The 21,556-nt window shown below is 33.4% G+C and overlaps 3 protein-coding genes and 1 pseudogene across 3 annotated transcripts; 1 reads left to right on the top strand and 3 right to left on the bottom strand.

The window, feature by feature from the left end:
* Positions 1–331: 331 nt before the first annotated feature.
* Positions 332–2,783, bottom strand: LOC125596252 (annotated as a pseudogene).
* A 10,700-nt stretch (positions 2,784–13,483) lies between these two features.
* On the top strand, positions 13,484–16,251 carry LOC125596249 (anaphase-promoting complex subunit 8-like). The gene is made up of 4 exons (XM_048771438.1): positions 13,484–13,704; positions 14,031–14,343; positions 14,665–15,915; positions 16,010–16,251. The coding sequence occupies exons 1-4, from the start codon at positions 13,619–13,621 to the stop codon at positions 16,097–16,099; spliced, it is 1,740 nt and encodes a 579-aa protein (XP_048627395.1). The 5' UTR covers positions 13,484–13,618; the 3' UTR covers positions 16,100–16,251.
* A 245-nt stretch (positions 16,252–16,496) lies between these two features.
* LOC125596251 lies at positions 16,497–17,656 on the bottom strand. The gene is made up of 3 exons (XM_048771440.1): positions 17,462–17,656; positions 17,159–17,247; positions 16,497–16,822 (listed from the first exon to the last, which is right to left on the bottom strand). Exons 1-3 carry the CDS (start codon positions 17,486–17,488, stop codon positions 16,672–16,674), a joined length of 267 nt encoding a protein of 88 aa, XP_048627397.1. The 5' UTR covers positions 17,489–17,656; the 3' UTR covers positions 16,497–16,671.
* A 1,085-nt stretch (positions 17,657–18,741) lies between these two features.
* LOC125596250 (luc7-like protein 3) lies at positions 18,742–20,997 on the bottom strand. Its single transcript, XM_048771439.1, has 6 exons — positions 20,380–20,997; positions 20,087–20,138; positions 19,454–19,537; positions 19,305–19,369; positions 19,037–19,204; positions 18,742–18,924 (listed from the first exon to the last, which is right to left on the bottom strand). Exons 1-6 carry the CDS (start codon positions 20,911–20,913, stop codon positions 18,874–18,876), a joined length of 954 nt encoding a protein of 317 aa, XP_048627396.1. The 5' UTR covers positions 20,914–20,997; the 3' UTR covers positions 18,742–18,873.
* Positions 20,998–21,556: the final 559 nt, after the last annotated feature.

Below are 21,556 nucleotides of genomic sequence, written 5' to 3'. Positions count from 1 at the left end.
CGAAGTCTTTGGTCCTGTTCTGCGTGTCAAAACTTTCTCCACCCAGGATGAAGCCATTCAAATGGCAAATGACTCCCAGTGAGTTTAGATTTATCTACATACCCATATCAAGAAGCTCCAATAATACATGTACACTACATCTTATGCCTGTGACTCAATACTTGAGTGTGAAGCAGGTGATTCGGTATATCTCTGATGAACCATGGGATGGTAGAAAGCTCCTTCCTATCTCTGAGATGAGCACTATACTTCCTGATATAGTGATACTAATGAGTGTACAATAATATAAAACAAAGAGATCCGTATAGAACCTAGGTTTTCACTTTTGAGATTCTTTAAAAATAAAAGATGGGGATTATATATAAGTTACATACAACTGGCATCGGAATCAAGCAAAAGATGATTTCTAAACAGCCTACAGTGACTACAAAAGCACAGAGATGGTGCAGTCTGCATCTTAAAATGTCGGATTCCTGCCGTTAAAATTGTGTGGAGAAACTAAACCCACATTGGTCAAAACGAAATGTTCACTGGTAAGAGAAGATTAAGAATATCTCTAATGGCGTTTTGATGTATCTGGTAATGGATTATTCTGCGTGAGTTCGCTGTACCATGACTTCCAAGCGTCCATGTAATGCGCAAAGAGGTCTTTCAAAACTGAAATTTTTATTTAGAAAACAACTTTTTAATATGTTTGTTTTGATAGCAAAATCTTCTCAAACATCAAATGGATATGAATGTTACCTTGATTTTGGTAAGAAGGACGATAATCCGAAACTAAATTCTCAACATCAAAAGCTCTCTTGGAGTTGTCCTCCAAACGAGCAGCTGGATATGTACCACCAGCGGCTGGTGCAAAAGGACCAAACTCGTAACCTCTTGATTCATGAGCATCATCAGAGCTTTGATTATAAGAACTATCTGCTATTGCGTGTTGTTTCATCTTTATCCTCCTCTCGGTAGCATTTTCATGGTTCTGCTTCTCTTGACACTGACGTTAGTGAGATCAGTTCCAAAAACTCTTTCTTTGATTCGGCTTGCATTAAATCGCTGCTCAGTGTGAAAGTAGGCTCCCCATTGTATCCTAACCATTTGAAAGCTGGTTTTCTAGAATCTAAGGAGTGAGTCTGTCACAACCAGAGACATATAGTAAGACTAATTTAACATCAATAATCATTGATGGTTCATGAAATACTGCAGCCAGCTAAGTATTAGTTTTGGTTTACCTTCTCATGAGATTCATTGATGACAAGACATTCGCAATGTCATAAAGCCGCCTCACTTTTGCTGCCACAATGTGGTGTCAACAAGAGAGTATGCAGAATAAAAAAAAGAGAGTCAAAAAGGTCAAAAGATAAAGATGATTACTTCTCATTATTGATGTATTGTGGGCATCTCCAAGAAGTAATTTTGCAGCCTCGTCAAGGGAGATGATCCTAGCCTAAAGATTCAACCAAATGTATAAGTAACTTACTGGAAAAAAAAACTCTCTAGTTTGTAAAACCAATATAAAACATATAACTTACTTCAGAGCAAACAAAGAGCTTGATAAAGTTCTGAGTAAGCAGTCCTAAAGATTTCTCTCGTCTATTATCTGTCACACATAACCAACCAAAAAATTGTCAAGGAATCCACATTATATCTAATGAATCTTATCTTTTCTTTGGCCTAAGGTCCATACTTCCATTAATTTGATAAGAAGGATCAATCTAACCTAGAACTTGGTAATTCACGGAGTCTACTTTGCAACGGAACCAAACCTAGAGACATACAGAAAAGTACCTATTTTAGAAGGATCTGAAGACTGGGGAAGAGAGCCAGGTTTGGAGGTATCAGTCTGGCAACTAGAAAGAGGCTGAGAAGAAGACACTTCCTCATCATCTTCATCATCAGATACCTGAAATAAAAGCATAGGGACCTTACAGCACAAGAAGCAAGAAGACAACAACTTCGAGACTCAAACAAAATCCACCTACTTTGACATTCTCGTTGGTATAAAAACGGTGAAAGTGTCCTTAGCACCTTCTTCCTGCGTCAGGAACACACTCACTACGTATGAGAATTCGCAAATCGAAGTCTATATAATACATTCTGTAAAGAAAAGAAAACACACTTGAAGCTCCTTCAACGCTGCCGGAATCGCAGAGAATCCTTTCCACGTATACTGATTCTTGGCTCTTTTTGTCAAAACCTAAAAGTTTCATCAAGACTCAATCAATCAAACATAAAGAGAGATCAGAGTGAAGAACAAAACAAATCTCACCCCAACACTCTCCAGAACATTAACAATATCGTAGATTCTCCGTCTCTCAACTCCTGAAGACACAATCAAATTCAGACCCAAGCAGAAATGAATGAATGAATAAAAGGGGGAGGAGAAAAACCTAGTTTTGAGGCGGCGTCATCAAGCCCAATGGTTTCGATACCATGACGATTATAAAGAGCTAAGAAACTGCGGAGGAGGAAGGCGACTGATAAATCAAAGACGCAAAGTTAAGAGAAACGGGATTAGAGGAGAAAGGAACTGACTTGGTGCAAAGAAGGCCCAGAGATTTCTGCTTCCGGCTGTAGGAATGGTGCAAAGAGGAAGTGAGCGTCAGATTGGGGTTTTCCGGCGGCAGATCTGACATTGTTTGAGGGAGAGGATGGAGGGGGGATTTAAGGAAATTAGGATACGTTGACACTTGAAAACTTGAGCGCCAATTTGAATTTCGTTCCTTTTTTGGGTCCTCCTTCCTCTCCTTCCTCTCCCCCTCAAATCTAGTAAAGCTGTTCCCCCCCACCCCCCCTTACGGTTCTGTGGTCGGTCCCGGTCGGTATTCTCGGTTTTTTATTTTTTCCGGTTTGCAAAATTTTGTTTTAACAATATTTACGGTTCTGATTAACGCACAAATACGAACCTAAAAGTACATTGTAATTTACTAATTTTAATCTATTTTTATTGATTTTTTTTAAAAAAAAAATTGTAAGTTGATTTGGTTCTTTACAGTGTGATTGTTTGGATTTGGATTTTTTTTTTTATATTTGCCTTTGGAAAATTAAATCTTTTGGGATTTATAAAGTTTTATGCGAGTAGTTAATATGAGATTCGGTCAGTTTAAATGCACATATTTTCTAAAATTAGATTGGCGTGATCATAGTAGCTTTTTATTGAATGGCCATAAAAATATAATCATGGTAGAGTGATACTTTCTCCATGTATAAAATGTATGATGTTCGACGTATAAAAAAAGCTTATTTGCTGAATAGTCAATTTTAAGATTATTTGCTGAATAGTCAATTTTAAGATGAAAATTAAATAAATGACGATGAGTTTGATATAATGAAAAAATTAACGTTTACGTTCTAATTCATTCGGTTATATCTTTTTTTATGATAAAGATGTATGTTGCCTTGTAGTATAGGATAAATGTGCCTAACAATTATTTCAAAGAAAAAAAAAGAACAATCATTTGCGTCACGTGCTTATTGACCATATACATATGTACTAAGTGTTCTATTCCACATCGTCGAAATAGTATAAGTTTATAACTTTACCCATACACCCTAGTTCTAAACATTACCACAACCACTATATACTAAAACTTAAACCCAACCCCTAAATACTAAACCATAAACCCTAATCATTAAATTCTAAACCCAAATATAAACAATAAAACCTAATATAAACTCTAAACCAAATAGAATGGAACAAACTAAATAGCATAGTATATATTAGTGAAATTATAAAATGTATATGATTACATGGAATAAGTTAATGATGATCCCAACCATATCCTCTCACCTTTTGAATACTAAACCCTAATCACTAAACCTTCACCCAAATATAAATCATAAACACAAATACCAAAATTTTAAAAGGTACATAATATTATATAATATTAAATTATACTATGTGATATTAAACTATACAATATTGATTATAGTACGATTTGTACATGTTCAAAAAGAAGTAACGATAGTTAAAACTAAAAAAATTACAAACAATATTTCTAAACAAAATATAACACTCTTTAGTAATCATCAAACGGAAAAGAACATGATAAAATAGTAAATTAACAGAATATATCACATTACAAATATGAATAGAACAAACATAATACATATTGTTCTTCATTTCTATTCTATATGCATATAATAGAATATAACACAATAAACAAAATTGTTCATCTTCTCCGATCAACTTTGGATCATTCACAAGGAAAAAAATATAAGTGTATCTGACGACATCAGTGGAGATAGTATATGTAACCACATCGAAGAGAAAAATGTTGTTGCTGATACAATACATAGAAGAGAAGAACATACGGTGGTGAAGATGAAATAATGATAGTGATGATGGTGCCGATTGTATGGATGGAGGTGATCGCCACTGAACAAGTCTTGTCGCTCGCCACACGAGTTTTCGAAGCTATATTATTCACCACAACCCTTCACCATCAACAGAGAAAATTTCATCAACAATTCCACAAATCTTAGAAGAAACAAATTCACCTTTCTTATATTAAAAATTATTTGCAGAAGATGAGTGAATATTAAAAAATCACGAGTTAGTTTGCAAGAAATAATTATTAGTGTAAATTATTATTGTTTTACAGGTTGAGCAAGTTACAAACAAGGGTGAAACGACATTATTACATAAAAGACATGAGGTATATCGGTGTAGAAGGATAATTGGCCAGTCAGTTAAATGTAATTTTGTTTGTACGTCATACGGTGCAATTTCCCTCCCCCCCCCCCCCCCCCCCCCCCCCCCAAAAAAAAATGTACGTTGTTCTACTTTTTCATCTCGTGTATAAAAGATTAATGTTTAGTATATAGTTAAGTGTTCGTCTTTAAAACTAAAACATAAATTAAAAAAGTAAAATTATGAATAGTGAAAACATTATTGATAAAACCAAAAAGTAATAATTAAAAAAATATAGTTATTGTTTTTTAATATGTGTGAGTAATCTTAAACATCATACATCTATGTACAAAGGGAGTAATGGGTTTGGCTACTTTCACAAAATTCCGATCTATATCTGATTAGTATAACCATCATTCTAAATGAGTAACGACTGACTAATGAATTGTTTGCTTTGTTGTTCTTTAGCTAAATTTAAGTTTTTTAGGTTTCTACATCTATTTTTATACATTTCCATTAATGCAATCAGTGGCAGAGCCAGCTTGACATGAGAGGGGTCAATTGACCCATGTGACTTTTGGCAAATTTAATTTGTATGCTTATATAAGTCACAATTCATAGATAATTTGGTATTATGACCCTCATGATCTAAGTCTAAACACTCTCTATGCACCTAGTCAATAAACATTTCTGTTTGATCATTTGCTTATGGTAGTATTATTGACCCTCTTGAAAATCATTTCTACCTCCGCCACTGAATGCAATGGTACCAAACAAAAATATAATGCAATACGATAGAATTGTGGATATATCAAATAAATAAATAAACACTGAAATCACTGTTTAATCATGTAAAAAAATTACAATTTAAAAATTATTATTTCCTGTTTTTGTTTTATAAGCCTGTTTTAAAGCTTAAAGTTGATAATGCACAATCAACTAGCCCAAGAAACAAGTGTTTTTCTCCCTAATTTAAAAATGATTGGATGGAGGGAGAGATGTTTCGGAGATCTCTGCGACGAGGAATAATAGATTTTCATTAATTCCCTTTTTTTTTCTCCAACGCCTTTAACTTCCTAAACAGAGCTTCTGCTATGGCTTCTAAGATGATCTTCGATTCCACTCCATATTTTACTCCAAAATAGAGTGGAAAATAGAGTAATAAAGAAAAAAAATATTACTCTACAAATGGAGTAACATTTTTTATTCATTACTTCATATTCCACTATGGGATAAGACGAAAAAAACTAGGGACGAATCCAGAAAATTTTGTAACATGGTGCATAAATGGTAAGAACATTTAAAAAATAATAATATAGAGTGAATCGTGGATTGATATGGTGCAGAGTAAATTTAGTTACCATATTGAAAAATAATAATTACCATCATGCACTAGTACCAAAACAAATCATGCTGGATTAGGTGTAGCTCTAAGGACACTGGAGACTTCATGGCGCGTAACAGAAGCTGAGATTCCATCAGGCTTGAGGAAAGTATCTATCGGTTCAGTGTCTTCTTCTGCATTATGTTGGTTGTTGTCACTGATAGGTTGCTTCTCTATCATCAAACAAGAGCCAAGAACCCTAAGTACAGTTCAAAAGAAACATTTACATCAGAAATCAATCAGTCACGGAAAATAACAAGCAACACTCGGATAGATTCATGTAAAGCAAACAAAAAAAGCATATAGTGAATGAGAGTGCTTCTAGTGAAAAAAGCCATGAGAAAATGCTAAACCTTTATTAGCTCAAACAACAAAGCAGAGAGTGAATGAGAGAGTCTAGGAAAGTGAACAAAACCCATGAGAAAAAGCTAAACCTTTCGTTAGTCTGAGATTCGTTTCTCTTCGTCGCCGTCGCCGGCGCCGGATCCTGCTCAGGTGTGATTCCTCGAGAGAGATGTGAGTTTTTTCTTCCATTACAGTTTTACCTCTTTTTTATAGCTGAAAGAGAGGGGAATTTGCCAAATATGACTCACAACTTGATTTTAACCACAAACCTATACTCAAAATTGAATCAAATGCAAAATTAACCTAAAAATTTTGTGAAATTACAGCCAGTCCCTTGTGACCAAACAAAAAAACAGAAGTCATTTTTACGAATATAGCTACAGTAAGTCGTCTGAGTCGTCTAAAATGCTAGAAGTCTTCTAGACGACTTCTATTAGATGAATCAAGTAAGTCGTCTGGTGTAGTTGATCTTAAAAATAATTTATAAATTTTTCAAAAACTATTTTGACAAATAAAAAATTAAAATCATGTAATTATAAACAGTTTTAAGTAATGTAAATTAAAATATAATAAAAATGAATAGTTTTCAGCATAGATGAGGAAAGTAGTTAATCATGATATTCTTTGGTTTTAGGGTTTGACAACATGTGTTGTAGTATTGTATGTATTCTTAGGGTTAGATTTTGGAAAGCTTGAATGTTTTTTTGAAAAATTAAATTTTTACCTATAAGTGTTTATTTTTGTGTATAGTAAACACTTTTGAAGTTTAATTTGATTTTATGAAGTTTTTAGTTAGTTAATTAAGTTTAGGGGTTATGTTTAGGGTCTAGACGACTAACTTGCAAGTCGTCTCGTGAATAATTTAAAACAGACGACTTACTTGTAAGTCGTCTGTGAAGTCTTATATTTTAGTTTCCCGCTAAAAATATTACAGTCTTTTGGGCGACTTACAAGTAAGTCGTCTAGGAAGTCGTCTGAATCAAAAATATTTAACCTAATTGGGTTTTTTGTCTCCCTATATAAAGAAAAATTTACACATTCTCTCTCCCTCTCTCAAATGGCTGGAGCAAAAATGTAATGTTCATCATTCTAAAACTCTTCAACCTCTCTCTAATCTCTTAGAACTTATAAACACTAAGCTTTATATCAATTTATTGTTTTTGTTTCATGTCTTTCTCACTAATTTATCTTGTTTTTGCAGGTTTTTCATCACATGATTCTCATCTTCCACTCATTTAAAGGTAGATCTATCAATTTTAGATATGTATTCTCATTTTCCACTCATTCTGGGACGACTTACCTGTTAGTCGTCTAAAATATAATACGCTAGACGACTTCCTGGACTTCCTGGAAGTCTTCTGACGAAGTCTCCCTTTCATAACAGATCTGAGCGTTTTGGTAAGTATTTATGTCTGATTTTTCTTCATTTGGTAACTTCTTGTTGTATAAAGTTCTTACTTTTTTCCCAAACTAAAACTCTCCAAACCCACTATAATCTCTTTGACTTGAAAACACCAAACTTTATATGAATTTTTCAGTTTTGTCCCATGTCTTTCTCACTAATTTATCTTGTTTTTGCAGGTTTTTCATCACATGATTCTCATCTTCCACTCATTTAAAGGTATATCTATCAATTTTAGATATGTATTTTTGTGTGTTCTATAAAGGTAGATTTATCTAATCTTCCACTCATTTTCTCTGTTTTTAAGTCATTTGAACGTTTTTGGATATGCAGGTTTTTCAGATCTAGATTTTTGATATGCAAGTTTTTCAGATCTGGAAGACTTCTGGGACGACTTACATGTTAGTCGTCTAAAATATAATGCGCTAGACGACTTCCAGGAAGTCGTCTGGACTTCCTGAAAGTCTTCTAACGAAGTCTCCCTTTCATAACAAATCTGAATGTTTTGGTAAGTTTTTATATCTGATTTTTCTTCGTTTGGTAACTTTCTGTTGTATAAAGTTCTTACTTTTTTCCCAAACTAAAACTCTCCAAACCCACTTTAATCTCTTTGATTTGAAAACACCAAATTTTATATGAATTTTTCAGTTTTGTCTCATGTTTTTCTCAATAATCTATCTTTTTTTGCACGTTTTTAATTAGATGATTCTCATCTTCCACTCATTTAAAGGTAGATCTATTAATTTTAGATATGTATTTATTTGTATTCTATAAAGGTAGATTTGCCTAATCTTCCACTCATTTTCTCTGGTTTTTAAACATTTGAACGTTTTTGATATGCAGGTTTTTCAGATCTGGATTTGATAAACAGATTTTTCAGATCTGGAAGACTTCTGGGATGACTTACCTGTTAGGCGTCTAAAATATAATGCGCTAGACGGGAAGTCGCCTGGACTTCCTAGAAGTCTTCTGACGAAGTCTTTCCAAATCAAGTGGAGTCCAAACTTGTCTTTGTAGAGGAATGATCTATAATAGTTTTGTTTGTGGTCTGTTTTGTGATTTCCATGTCTACTCTTTTAGTTGTGATTTTTTTGTAAAATCAGTAATAATATTTTCCAAGATGTAATACATGTGCTAACAATGTGTTTACACATTTACAAATCAATGAAATAATAGACTTCAATAGTCTTTTTCTTATCTTTGGATCTCTCATATGCAATAATAAACTCCAATGACTTTCTTCTCATCTTAATAAACAAGAGTGTTGATAGCTTCATATTGATACAACATTTTAAGAATCATTTTAACTCTTCTTCCAACTCATAACAATAATCATCATTAATGTTTATAACAATAATACTTAAGAGACGGAAACAAGCAATAGTAACTAGTCAAAGCATATCAGATTTTTTATAAGTTTGTGTTGAAACACTTGGTCAAATTTAGTAAAACTAAGGGAGAAAATATATTTTGAAAATATGAGATTTACATATCTTGAAGTTACTTAATACTCTTAAAAATACAAGTTATTCAAAAACTAGCGTAGAAGACTTCCACGGAAGTCTTCTCGGATCAGCTAGATACTTTAATAAACATGAATATTGGTAACCTCAAAAATATCACGAATTAAATTATAAATTTCATTCAGTAGCTAAAATATTGATTAATAGACATGAATTATCAAGAAAATGTTAAAAATTATTTATAGTTTTAGAGAAAATGAAAGTTTATAAAATATTGACACAGACGACTTCCACTGAGGTCATCTGGCAGACTTCTAGGAGGTCGTCCATTTAGGTTAGTTTTACAATTGATTTTTAACCTAGACGACTTACATGGAAGTCGTCCATCTGTGTTTTTATAGACGACTTACATGGAAGTCGTCCATCTTTGTTTGCATTTGACCGGATTATGACAGAAATTTGACTTTTCCTAGATGACTTACATGTAAGTCTTCCATTAGAAAATTAAAAAAACAATATTTTTTTATACCTATACGAAGTCGTCTCATGTTAGTTTTGCCATTGAAAAATAAAACAAAAAAATATTTTTTTCTAGACGACTTACACGGAAGTCGTCCATCCGACGACTTACATGGAAGTCATCCAAGATAAGCAAGGTTTGACCAGAATCTCGGAATAAAATCATGGACGACTTCAATGTAAGTCGTCGGACAGACGACTTCCGTGTAAGTCGTCTAGAAAAAAATAAATTTTTTTGTTTTATTTTTTAATCGCAAAACTAACCTGAGACGACTTCCATGTAAGTCGTCTAGGTATAACAAAATATTGAATTTTTAATTTTCTAAGTCTTCCAGGAAAAGTCATATTTCTGACACAATGCGGTCAAATGCAAAACTAACATGTTTTCTCTAGACGACTTACATGGAAGTTGTTTCGTATTTTTTTTTAACAAACAAAGATGGACGACTTCCATGTAAGTCGTCTATAAAAACACATTTAAAAGTTAATTGCAAAACTAACCTCTGCATTGACCAGAAGACTTCCATGTAAGTCGTATACAGCCAGACGACTTACATTGAAGTCGTCTGGACGAATAGTTCTGGGAAAAAACTGATTTCATAGTTTCAACCAGTGAGATAACTTGTTTATCACACATAAGTCTTCTCCAAGCACCCAGAGTCTCAAACAAAAGTGACCCACCAAAGAATCGTCAGCTTCAATGGCTCCATGAACCATAAAAATTTTAGAATCAAAATCTTAGATTTTTTTGGATGAATATGGAGAGAAAGTGAAAGAGATGTTGTTTTTAGTTCATAAGAATTGAGAATGAAAGAGTGTAAATCGATTTTTAGGTGCACTAAGAGCTTCAAATTGGTTGTTCATGGTGGTTGGTGTATTGATGGCAATAGCAATATTGTGAATACTTGAGGAAATGAGGGTAATAGAGTTAATATGCATTTTCGAAGAAAAAAAAAGTGATGGCATTTTCGTAAATAATTTGAACTTTGGGGGTGAAAGAGGCAAGTCAAAGTTTCAAAAAAAATATGGGTTAGTTTTGTGTTTAACTTTAAGTTTTGAGTCATATTTGCAAAAACCCCAACATCGGATCTTTATAGCTTGAGGATGTATAGAGTGAAGAATTTTTTTGTTGTTATTTTATATGCTATATGCTATGTGTCTGTGTATTGTTTGTGCATATATATATTTCTTCAAATTATTCTTTTAATTATAATAGTTGTTGCTTATATTTTTGATAAAAATATCTCAAAATTTCTTTATAATTAATTTACTGCTAAAATAAACTAGTATCAGTTACAAATTGATTATCTTATGAAAAATTGAAGCATCATAATCAAATATGAAAAGTTTGTTTGGTTAAAAGTTGGATTTCTTTGAGCTTAATTAATTAATAACTTGAAAAATGTGATAATCTCTGTAATATTATTTGAGAAGTCAGTTTCCTATGTGTCGCTCTCACGTTAACTTTCACGATTATTGATTACACTAATACCTTTAATGAATTAAAAAATATTTAAAATACGATTATTTATTTACTTTTTTATTTTCTTTTTTAAAATTTAAAAACGAAAAAATATATGTATATACAATATGATTTCATAAAAAATGGAAAGTTCACAAAATAGTAATATTGCATTTAAAATATATTTTTAAATAATATAAAATATAATTTTAAATACATAAAATATAATTTTGAAGTAATAAAATAATTTATTTATATCTATATTTTCTTAGATGAAAAATATAAATTTGTATATAAAGTGATTTCATTAAAAACAATTTACACAGATAATCTTGATATTAAAAAAGAAATATTATTTTTTTAAAACATAATTTTAAACAATAAAAAAATTCAAAGTAATAGAAATATTTTTATATATCTATCTATTTTCTTAGATGATCACATAAAATAATTAAACAACATAAACTGATATATGTTTAATTGACTAAAAATAGTTTATAATTAGTATTATTGAAATGTCTTGATTTTTTCCATATATATAGTTGACTATAATATCTTTCAATTATAGAAAATATATCGATAAATTATATTTTATTTATATAATTCTATTTTCAAATACAATCAAAATTTTGTTTACTGCTTATTTTTAAGAGATATTAAAAAAAAAACTAAAACTAAATTTCAAAAATAAACATCGTTTGATCAAATAGTTACAAAATAGTTTAATGAGGTAGATATATTATATTTTATCATTATTAAAGTTATTTGTTTTCTTAATATTAAATTTGCTTTTAAATTTTATGTTTTTATTTTTGTGAAACTTAATAGAACCATAATCAAAATACCAAAGAAAATATGAATTCTCATTTTTAAGATTATTTAAAATAATTTTTTGTTTCTATTTAATAAATCAAAGGCATAAAGTTATTTAGAATTTATAAAATATTTTAATTATTGTAAATATTGATATGTGTTCGTGACCTTCCAAATAACTTCATAATGATCATCGCTTCATTTTCTAATATTTCTTTTAAAAAAACATCATCATACAATCTGATAAATATTATGAAAATACATGCACATTTAAACGATAAATAAAATTGATCTGATTTGACTTAATTATAATAAAAATAATTATACTTCATTTTGAATTTGAAATAATATATGTAACTCAATATACTCACAACATGATTGGCTCGACTAATCCAACTTGTATCTAAAATCATAGATTTAACTACGAAAATAATATATAATTTTATACAAATAGTCATTTGTTTTATAAATATAAATGATAGGACAATTGAAAACATATTAAAAAAAAAAATATATATATATATATATATATATTAACCAGCTGTTACAATTTATTTCTTTTGTAAAATTTATATATATACATGATACTTTAGAATATTATCGTTAAATTAATTTATGTAATTTGGAATCATACACTTTAGTTTATTTTTTATTTTATTATAAGCACGATATATCTTAAGTTATACATAATCTTCATAAAATATACTTACATATCTAGGACAACAACCACATAAATGCAAATAAGAAATTAATCAAAATTTTAATATATAGAATAAAAAATATTAACGTTGAATTCAGAGATGCAATCCAATTTACTCAAATAATAACTAAATCGACGGTAAAAACAACAAAACCGATTATATATAACATATATACAATCATATGTATAATTAAAGTAATATAATATTATTAATATAAATGATGCATACAACTTATAAAATAAATTAATTTAAAATTAAAAGTAAATAGCAATCAATTATTATTGTATATTTACTTTAGAAATATATATACATGTGCATGATCACGGGAAAATCACCTAGTGGTATCATTATTTAAGTATGTTTACATTTTCAACACATAAATATATATAAATCCACTAAAATCCATTATGAAGAATAAATTTGTATAACAGAATAACAAGTAATCTGAATTAGTTTTTATAAATCATAAGACGGATAACATATGGTTTCAACATGGGTTTTAAAATAATTGAAGTATGTTTGTATATATTTTTTTCACATTTCCATTGATGCAGTGGTACCAAACTAAAAGCTAATGCAATACGACAGAATTGTGAATCAAATAAATAAATTAAATATACACTGAAATCACATTTAACCATGTAAAAAATCAATTAAAAAAAAAACAATGTATTTCCTGTTTTTATTGCATGGGCCTATTTTAAAGCCCAAAGTTGATAATGCACGATCAAGCCCAAGAAACACGTGTTTTTCTCGCTAATTTCAAAATAATTGGATGGAGGGAGAGAGATCTTCAGACCTGGAGCTGGATCTTCAGAAATCTCAGCGACGACGAATAACAGAATTTTCATCTATATTATTTTGTCCAACGCCTTTTATACTTAAACAGAGCAGCTTCTGCCATGGTCTCCAAAGAGAGTTGCCGCAACGAGATCCGTGCGGCTATTGGACAGCTCAGCGAACGCTGCTTACACTCCGCCGCAAAATGGTTCCTTCCTTAAAACCCTAATCTTATTTCTCTCCCATCGAAAATTGAATTTCTTCAGTTTCCGTTACCGGAATCTGGGCTAGCTGTAAACGATCTGATCCCGATGCCCCACGTTGCAGAATTGCTGAATTTGATTAGTTGTTGTCGCTAAATCGGAGTGTGTTTGAGCTCGACACTTTTCGAATGTTTGACTTCTTTTGATGACAAATTCTAATTTTGTTTCAATTGAGTTAAAGTTTCAATTTTTTATTTTATTTATACTCGCATGTTAATTCTAGTCACTTCAATATCCTTTGACATCTTCTAGCCTTGTTTCGCAATTGAAGGGCAGGAGAGCAGCTTGTTGGGATAGAGCAAGACCCGTCTAATTCCACACCTTCGAATACGAGGTTCCAGCGAGGAAGCTCTAGCATCCGTAGGAGGTTTAGCACTAACGAATCTATCTCAACGCCACAACCTTCCGTTGGCTTCTCTCAAGCAGCTACTCCTCTCCCGGAAGAAGATGAAGTGATTGATGGTGATCTTTACCGTTTAGCAAAGTCTTACTTCAATTGTCGAGAGTACAGAAGGGCTTCCCATGTGCTTCGTGATCAAATGAGCAAGAAATCAGTTTTCTTGCGCTGCTATTCTCTTTATCTGGTATGTTATGCCTTCTTACTTAGCTCTATGATATTAAAATAGAATGATGGAATGGTGGTTTTTTTAGAAGGTGGCTCCAATGTTCTGTGAAGTTTCTTTTGGTCTTGACCTTGTAAGGCTGCTTATAAACTTTCATATGAATACAAGAGTCTTAGGGTATCCAACTGCTTCAGTAAAGATCTTAACTGGAAGTTGTTCTTCCTGTGTAAAGACTTCAAATTGCAAATGTTTCTTCATTTATTTTACTCACTACTATCTTCATTAAAACCAATTGTACTGTAGAACATGGCATTCACTTTGTTATGGTTTATTCCATGAAAGGCCGGAGAAAAACGGAAAGAGGAGGAAATGATAGAACTTGAAGGCTCCTTGGGTAAGAGTGATGCTATAAACCGTGAACTGGTATCTTTGGAGAGGGAACTATCAGCCCTGAAGAGGACCGGAGAAATTGATTCTTTTGGACTATACTTGTACGGTGTGGTTCTTAAAGAAAAAGGAAATGAAACTCTTGCCCGTGCCAGCCTCGTGGAGTCCGTGAACAGCTATCCATGGAACTGGAATGCCTGGTCAGAGCTTCAGTCTCTCTGTACTTCCATCGAAATCTTGAATAGCCTTAATCTAAGCAATCACTGGATGAAGGAGTTTTTCCTTGCCAGTGCTTATCAAGAACTCAGAATGCACACTGAGTCATTGGCCAAGTACGAATATCTGCAAGGCATTTTCAGTTTTAGCAATTACATCCAAGCTCAAACTGCAAAAGCTCAGTACAGTCTTAGGGAGTTTGACCAGGTTGAGATCATGTTTGAAGACCTTCTGAGAAACGATCCCTATCGTGTGGAGGATATGGACTTGTATTCCAACGTTCTCTATGCGAAAGAAGCATGCGCTGCGCTGAGTTACCTTGCTCACAAGGTGTTCTTGACTGATAAGTACAGACCTGAGTCTTGCTGCATCATCGGCAATTACTACAGTTTAAAAGGGCAGCATGAGAAAGCAGTGATGTACTTCCGAAGAGCTTTGAAGCTGAACAAGAAGTACTTGTCTGCGTGGACTCTTATGGGCCATGAATATGTTGAGATGAAGAACACTCCTGCCGCCATCGATGCGTATCGACGAGCTGTTGATATAAACCCGTGTGATTACCGCGCTTGGTATGGGTTAGGACAAGCGTATGAGATGATGGGGATGCCTTTCTACGCGCTTCACTATTTCCGCAAATCCATATTCTTTCTTCCAAACGACTCTCGGTTGTGGATAGCCATGGCTAAATGCTACCAAACCGAGCAGATTTACATGCTTGAAGAAGCCATCAAGTGCTACAAAAGAGCTGTGAGCTGTACTGACACGGAAGGAATTGCTCTTAACCAGCTGGCGAAGCTTCACCAGAAGCTTGGACGGGACGAAGAAGCTGCGGTTTACTTCGAGAAGGATGTGGAGAGAATGGATAGTGAAGGGTTAGAAGGACCAAACATGTTAGAGGCCTTGGTTTTCCTGGCTACGCATTTCAAAACTCACAAGAAGTTTGAAGAGGCAGAAGTGTATTGCACCCGTATTCTCGATTACAGTGGCCCTGTAAGTTTGTTTACTCTCAACTGTTAACACTTTAGTTTACAAGGATGGTATATCCTGTCATAGTGTGACGAGATTGCATTCATGTTTTTTTCAGGAGAAGGAGAAGGCAAAGAGCTTACTGAGAGGGATCAGAATGGAGAAAACAGGTTTTCCTTCGATGGATATGGAGCATTTTCCTCTTTAGTTGTATTGTAACCAATACTCAAAAGCTTTTCGAGAATTTTGTAATCTTTTGTACACCATTGGTTATCTATGCATCTCTTTTGTCACAGCAGAATCTGGTTATTTATAACCTAATTTCCAGATAATAATAGATTCTAGATGGTTGTTCCGTGACCCTTGGTTTAGAGATTCGATACCCAGCCTATTCTTATTTTCTTTATCAACAATTTGACCTCTCTCTGCTCTATGTGCATTTGGACATTCAAATAGTGTCCATGACATACAAGAAGCTAGGAGTGAGAAAGAGTCCTCGTTCGTCTCCAAATAATGTGAAAATCATGAAAAAGTTTCAGTTGTCAATATTGTGAAAAGTGGAGATTCGGTCAATAAATATTGCAATTGTGTTTCCAAACAGGAACTTCATAAGTAGTTTTCTTATTATCTGCTTAAAAAGTGACACCAGTAGCATAAGAAGTCACATCAGCTAGAGGATGCATCACAATGTGAAATTGACAAATGAGGGTTTATATCATAGGGAAGAGAGATTCAAATCGAGAAACAATATAACAGCAAAACAGTGCAGGGGGGGGTCGTTCAGTATTTAGGATCAGTGAAGAATTTGTTGATGCCAGGCATGATCTCAGGGTGCTTGTTGCGAACGTACTTCCTCAGGAAGTTCTCCTTGTACTTCTCTCCCTCTGCATGGTTATCCAATACCCCAGCAGCCCTATTCTCCTTTGTACATCTGGTTGTGAAATTCACAAGAAAGAAGACAACTTTAGAACACCAATACAACATCTCTGCTTTGAATTTTTCTAGTTTGTTCTCTTCTCTATCATAATATAATATATAACACCGGATTAAAGGACTGGTTCCCAAATCAAAAGTTTTAGCAAACTCCTCCATGTATCATATAATAAGACGAACCAACATTTGAATGAAGAAATGATTTCTCCTATTTTATAGAACTTGGGCTGAGTTTTTATTCTGGCACGATATCTTTATGCGGATACACACAAGAAGAGGGAGAGACAAATATGTTGGTCGGACCTAGGACAGAAAAGGAAGAGACAAGACAAACCTGACTTCAGGATTGCCGGTGATGTTTCTGATCAAAGAAAACGCGCAGATACCGACCGCAACTCCCGTGGCCGCGAACAACGGATACACCTGAATAGGTAGGGGAAACAACAAAACACGTTTTCAACCTGAGCCGATCAGATCTTAGAAGAAATACTCTTAATCATCCAGATCTACGCCTATATTACACTTGGAAATAAGAATGGAAAACACGGCAGTCAAAGGAGGGAGAGAATCAATGGATGAACTCCTAGCATTCATTAAAATAAAAAAAACAAAGATTATGAAAGATCGATAAGCGTACCTCGGGTCTCAACCAACGGCTCGACATTGGAATCGCAGATAAGAAGATGTCCGATCGAGAGAGAGAGATTACAAGAGGAAGACGGCTTCTCTGAGAATGAATGTTGAGTTGAGACGAGACCCCACAAGGGCTTTTATTTGACTTTATTAGTTGTTTTTTTTTTTTACGTTTCTTTCGGGTGAGTGTTGTATTAATTTGTTTTTTTCCTGTAAATTCGACACTATTTTCTAATTGGCAGCGTGGCGTCCAGCTTGAATCCAATGAATTATTGACATCTGTCCTTTTAGTGTCTCGAGGTACGGTTTCTTGACGGGCTCCTATAATGCTGGCAACAAGTTGCAGCAAATGCCAAATGGGCAAGTTGTAAGATTCTCTTATCTTCTGCTTATTTTATTAACCTTTTTTTTTTTACTGAAAACATTTTTGCGAGTTATTGTTGGCAATTATGCTTGTGTACGATTTTCTCAATCCCTGAAAATTCTGTTTATTTGATTGTATCAGATAATGGGAAAATCATTTTATTTTACACTCAAATTTTGAAGTTTCTTGCTATATATGATGTTTACTTTTATTTTATTTTATGACTACTCTAATATCAGTTGATCATGTTTGTTTTCATATATTTGTATTTGTTAAAAATTGATGTATTTGTGCGTCAAAAAAAAAAGAAAAAAAAAGATGTATTTGTGCGTCCATTTTTAGCTACTCCCTCCGGATTTGAATATATGATGTTTTAGTTTTTTTTTCTTGTATACAAATGTATGATGTTCTACTTTTCATTAATGCATTTTGCTTTTAAAATAAAATGTAAAAAATATAAGTGGTTGAATTTTATTGGGATTCAAATAAATCTTTAAACTAACTAAAAGTAAAACCAAAAAAGTATTTGATATAAGTAAGTATTTAATTTCTCTTAATATGTGTGCACAACCTTAAACATCATATATTCAAATCCGGAGGGAGTATTTCTTAATGATATAAAGAGAAGTTTGTGCGGCCAATCATAAATGTCAATAACTATTACTTTATTTTGCACCGAACATTCAAATATGTGTTCAGATGGTGCAGTTAGACATGCATTATTTTTTACCCAAAATTCAAATCTGTGTTCAGATGATACACTTAAATATGCAATTAGACATAGATCTTCGTATGATCAGCGTTAAAAAAAAATAGTGTAATGTCTCTCATAAATAATGCTAGAAAATTAGACCATTTACATTTTCATATTATACTTTCCCACTTTTATCATATAAAGCACAAAATAAAAAGATAGGAAGTAGTTTCGAAGTTTCAAATAAAATCCTCTTTAATCACATCAACAAAATTTCTATTAAATAAGAGAAATTCAACAATACAGAGGACCAACTCATCTATAAACTACTAAAGTGTTTCTTGACTTTCACTGGGATTCATGACTTGCGAGCTCGGTCACGCCAAGATCCTTGCTGTTTTGCAAGTACCTATAAGCACCCCAAAAATATGAGATGTTTACAAGTTTATGCACGTACTGCAAGTGGAGCTCCAAGGATCGATTGGTTTAGGAGCAAAAGAATGAAAACAGAGAGCTTTTACCTTTTCGCTAACAAGACTTACGGCGCCACTGTTGTTTTCTCCTTCAATGTCCTCCACATTAGTTGTCTCTGTAACATCATCCTCGTTGTTACCAATAAGAGTTTGGCCTGTGGGTGCTCCAAACATGGCTTCATCGTGGGCATCTTTAAGTTGCTCTTCCCTTCTCGACTGCAAATTGATTATAAACCATATAATTTGTCTGAAGGTGTGATTGTTGTTGAAAATGATTATATAACGAGTGACGATGAAAGATAATGACTCATCACACCTCGATGGCGTTAAACCTAAAGCTCTGTCCCATGCGTTTCACTAAGGCAGCGTCATCATCCGTACCTGCATAATCATATGAAGATTTTTTTTATGTCTATTTGTACAGCGAATCAAGGAGTAAAAATAGAAATTCACAAGATAACTGACCTTCTACTTCCTCATCATCAAGTGGAGCATCTTTGTCAAAATCAAATCGTTCCCATCCTGCACCCTTACTGGTATCTTTCTGAGCTGCAATTCAAGCAAGAAAATTAGTTTCAACTTCAAGAGAGGAAATAAACATGAGCTGATATAAACGTTTTCACAAGGTCAGGAATGCGAGGAATCACACTTTAAGGACAGAGTATTTCTTTTCTTGTTCTTTTATCAGTCGCCATGAAGTTCCTCTTTATATACTAGTAAATAAATCAACATATAGACGATCTATCTCCAGGAAAGGGTTTGTCCCAATCCTCCTTATATCCTAACCAGAACCGTAGACAAGTCGATAATACCCGAAAGCAGTGTCCTACCTCCATTTAAATACATGAGAAACAAACCAACTTTAAGGCTACAAAACATCTAGGCTAATAACAATAGTCTTACACTAGAGTAATGAGAAACCTTATCCGCATAATCAAGGGCAAGACGTTACGTGCCAAAACACATCCCACCATTTAACAGTAACATTCCAAAGATAGATGCCACTTAAAAGATGTTGTCTGGGGGATCAGATGGGAGGTGCTAGAAGCATGGAGAGCAGAATCATTGCAATCTATCTAATGGGACCGAGTAACTTACCAGTTTCATCAAGCTGGAGCTTCATCTTGGCCTTCACTTTTTCAGAAGCTGACTAATCAAGAAAACAACACAACAAACCCTTAGTAAATCAAAATCAATGTCAGTGACTATCACACGCAAAGCAACCGACAAGAACAATACAGAATCCAAATCTACAAACAGATAAAGGAACTCCAGAAGACTAGTTGTAGCGAATAGGAGTTCATGGGTTTATCTTAAAACATAAAAGGCACTGCAAATGTCACAACTCCAAACTCAATTCTAATGAGGAAGCTGAATGAGAGAGAGTATACCATATCATCGTAGCCTTTGATTAAGCGCGAGTAATCAATCTTCTCCTTGGCATCTTCTCTCCTCCTTCCTCTTCTATCATCTTCGCTCCTCCTTCGTTCCATCCTCGGCGACGAACTCCTACTCCGGCTCCTCCGCCTCCGTCTCTCTCTGTCCCCATACCCCCTACGCCTATCTGCACTCCTGCTTCTCCTTCTATCTCTCTCATCCCTCTCTCTACTCCGATAACGACGCCGATCGCTCGATTCTCTGTAGCTCTTCTCGGAAACCCTAGAGTGATGCTGATCTTCAGGTTTATTCTTCTTCTTCAACTTATCTTTGATTGATCGGATATCGGAATCGTCCTCGGTGAGTTTAGGGTTGGAAGAAGCTTTGACGAACTGGTTGAGAAAAGAAGAGGAGGATGCGATCGCTGAGCTTCTCTCCGGAACCGCGTCGTTCCCGGCGGAGAAGCCGAGGCCTTGCTTGAAACGAGCTGCTCCTTCGCCTTTGCGCGTGAGCTCGTCGTAGTACGCCGCCGCTTTCTCCTCTTCCATAACCTAACCGCCTCCCTTCGATTGTATTCTCGACAGTGTTATTTTTTTTTCCTTCTCCCTTTCCGATTGTGCCGCTTTGTTGCTCAAAAAAAAGGTGACTTTTACTTTTAACTATCCGTTTGTTACGTTGTTATTTTTTGGTTAAACAAAGCTTCTTAGATAAATTAATTACTCTCAAAAGTTCGATCTATACTAATAAAAGTGACATTTTGAGGTTCCATAGAGCGTCCACATCAACAAAAAAAACTTCTCCCGAAAGATGACACGTGGCATAAAATATAGTTTTACATTTTAATATTACTAATTTTCGAAAATTATAAATAATATGTAAACATACAGCATAAAAAATGGAAAAATTACATTAAACATATGTAAAATTACCATTTTTCACTTAAAAAAAAGACGGCTTATCTCCATAATGTAACATTACCGTTTTATAAAAAAAAAACATTATATATAATTTCGAAAATAATAAATATATGTAAACATACAACATAAAAAATGGAAATACTACATTAAACATATGTAAGATTGCCATTTTACATTTTTAATTTGAAAAAATAATATTTAAACATACAACATAAAAAATGGAAAACTACATTAAACATATGTAAGATTACCATTTTTCACTAAAAAAAGACGG

The sequence above is a fragment of the Brassica napus genome, unplaced genomic scaffold (genome assembly GCF_020379485.1).
Source record: "Brassica napus cultivar Da-Ae unplaced genomic scaffold, Da-Ae ScsIHWf_115;HRSCAF=203, whole genome shotgun sequence".
NCBI lineage: Eukaryota > Viridiplantae > Streptophyta > Magnoliopsida > Brassicales > Brassicaceae > Brassica > Brassica napus.
Note: the sequence above shows the minus strand (reverse complement) of the source record. Positions and strands in the feature narration are given on the sequence as shown.

Bases quoted from the DNA above. Each gene is read 5' to 3' on its own strand.
- LOC125596249 (XM_048771438.1), top strand. From the start codon at position 13,619: ATGGTCTCCAAAGAGAGTTGCCGCAACGAGATCCGTGCGGCTATTGGA. The intron at 13,705-14,030 runs GTTCCTTCCTTA...TCGCAATTGAAG, and splicing joins TTACACTCCGCCGCAAAATG to GGCAGGAGAGCAGCTTGTTG. The intron at 14,344-14,664 runs GTATGTTATGCC...ATTCCATGAAAG, and splicing joins GCTGCTATTCTCTTTATCTG to GCCGGAGAAAAACGGAAAGA.
- LOC125596251 (XM_048771440.1), bottom strand. From the start codon at position 17,488: ATGTCGAGCCGTTGGTTGAGACCCGAG. The intron at 17,248-17,461 runs GTACGCTTATCG...CTACCTATTCAG, and splicing joins GCCGTTGGTTGAGACCCGAG to GTGTATCCGTTGTTCGCGGC. The intron at 16,823-17,158 runs GTTTGTCTTGTC...TTTCACAACCAG, and splicing joins ACCGGCAATCCTGAAGTCAG to ATGTACAAAGGAGAATAGGG.
- LOC125596250 (XM_048771439.1), bottom strand. From the start codon at position 20,913: ATGGAAGAGGAGAAAGCGGCGGCGTACTACGACGAGCTCACGCGCAAA. The intron at 20,139-20,379 runs GTATACTCTCTC...TTTCTTGATTAG, and splicing joins TCAAAGGCTACGATGATATG to TCAGCTTCTGAAAAAGTGAA. The intron at 19,538-20,086 runs GTAAGTTACTCG...CTTGAATTGCAG, and splicing joins GCTCCAGCTTGATGAAACTG to CTCAGAAAGATACCAGTAAG.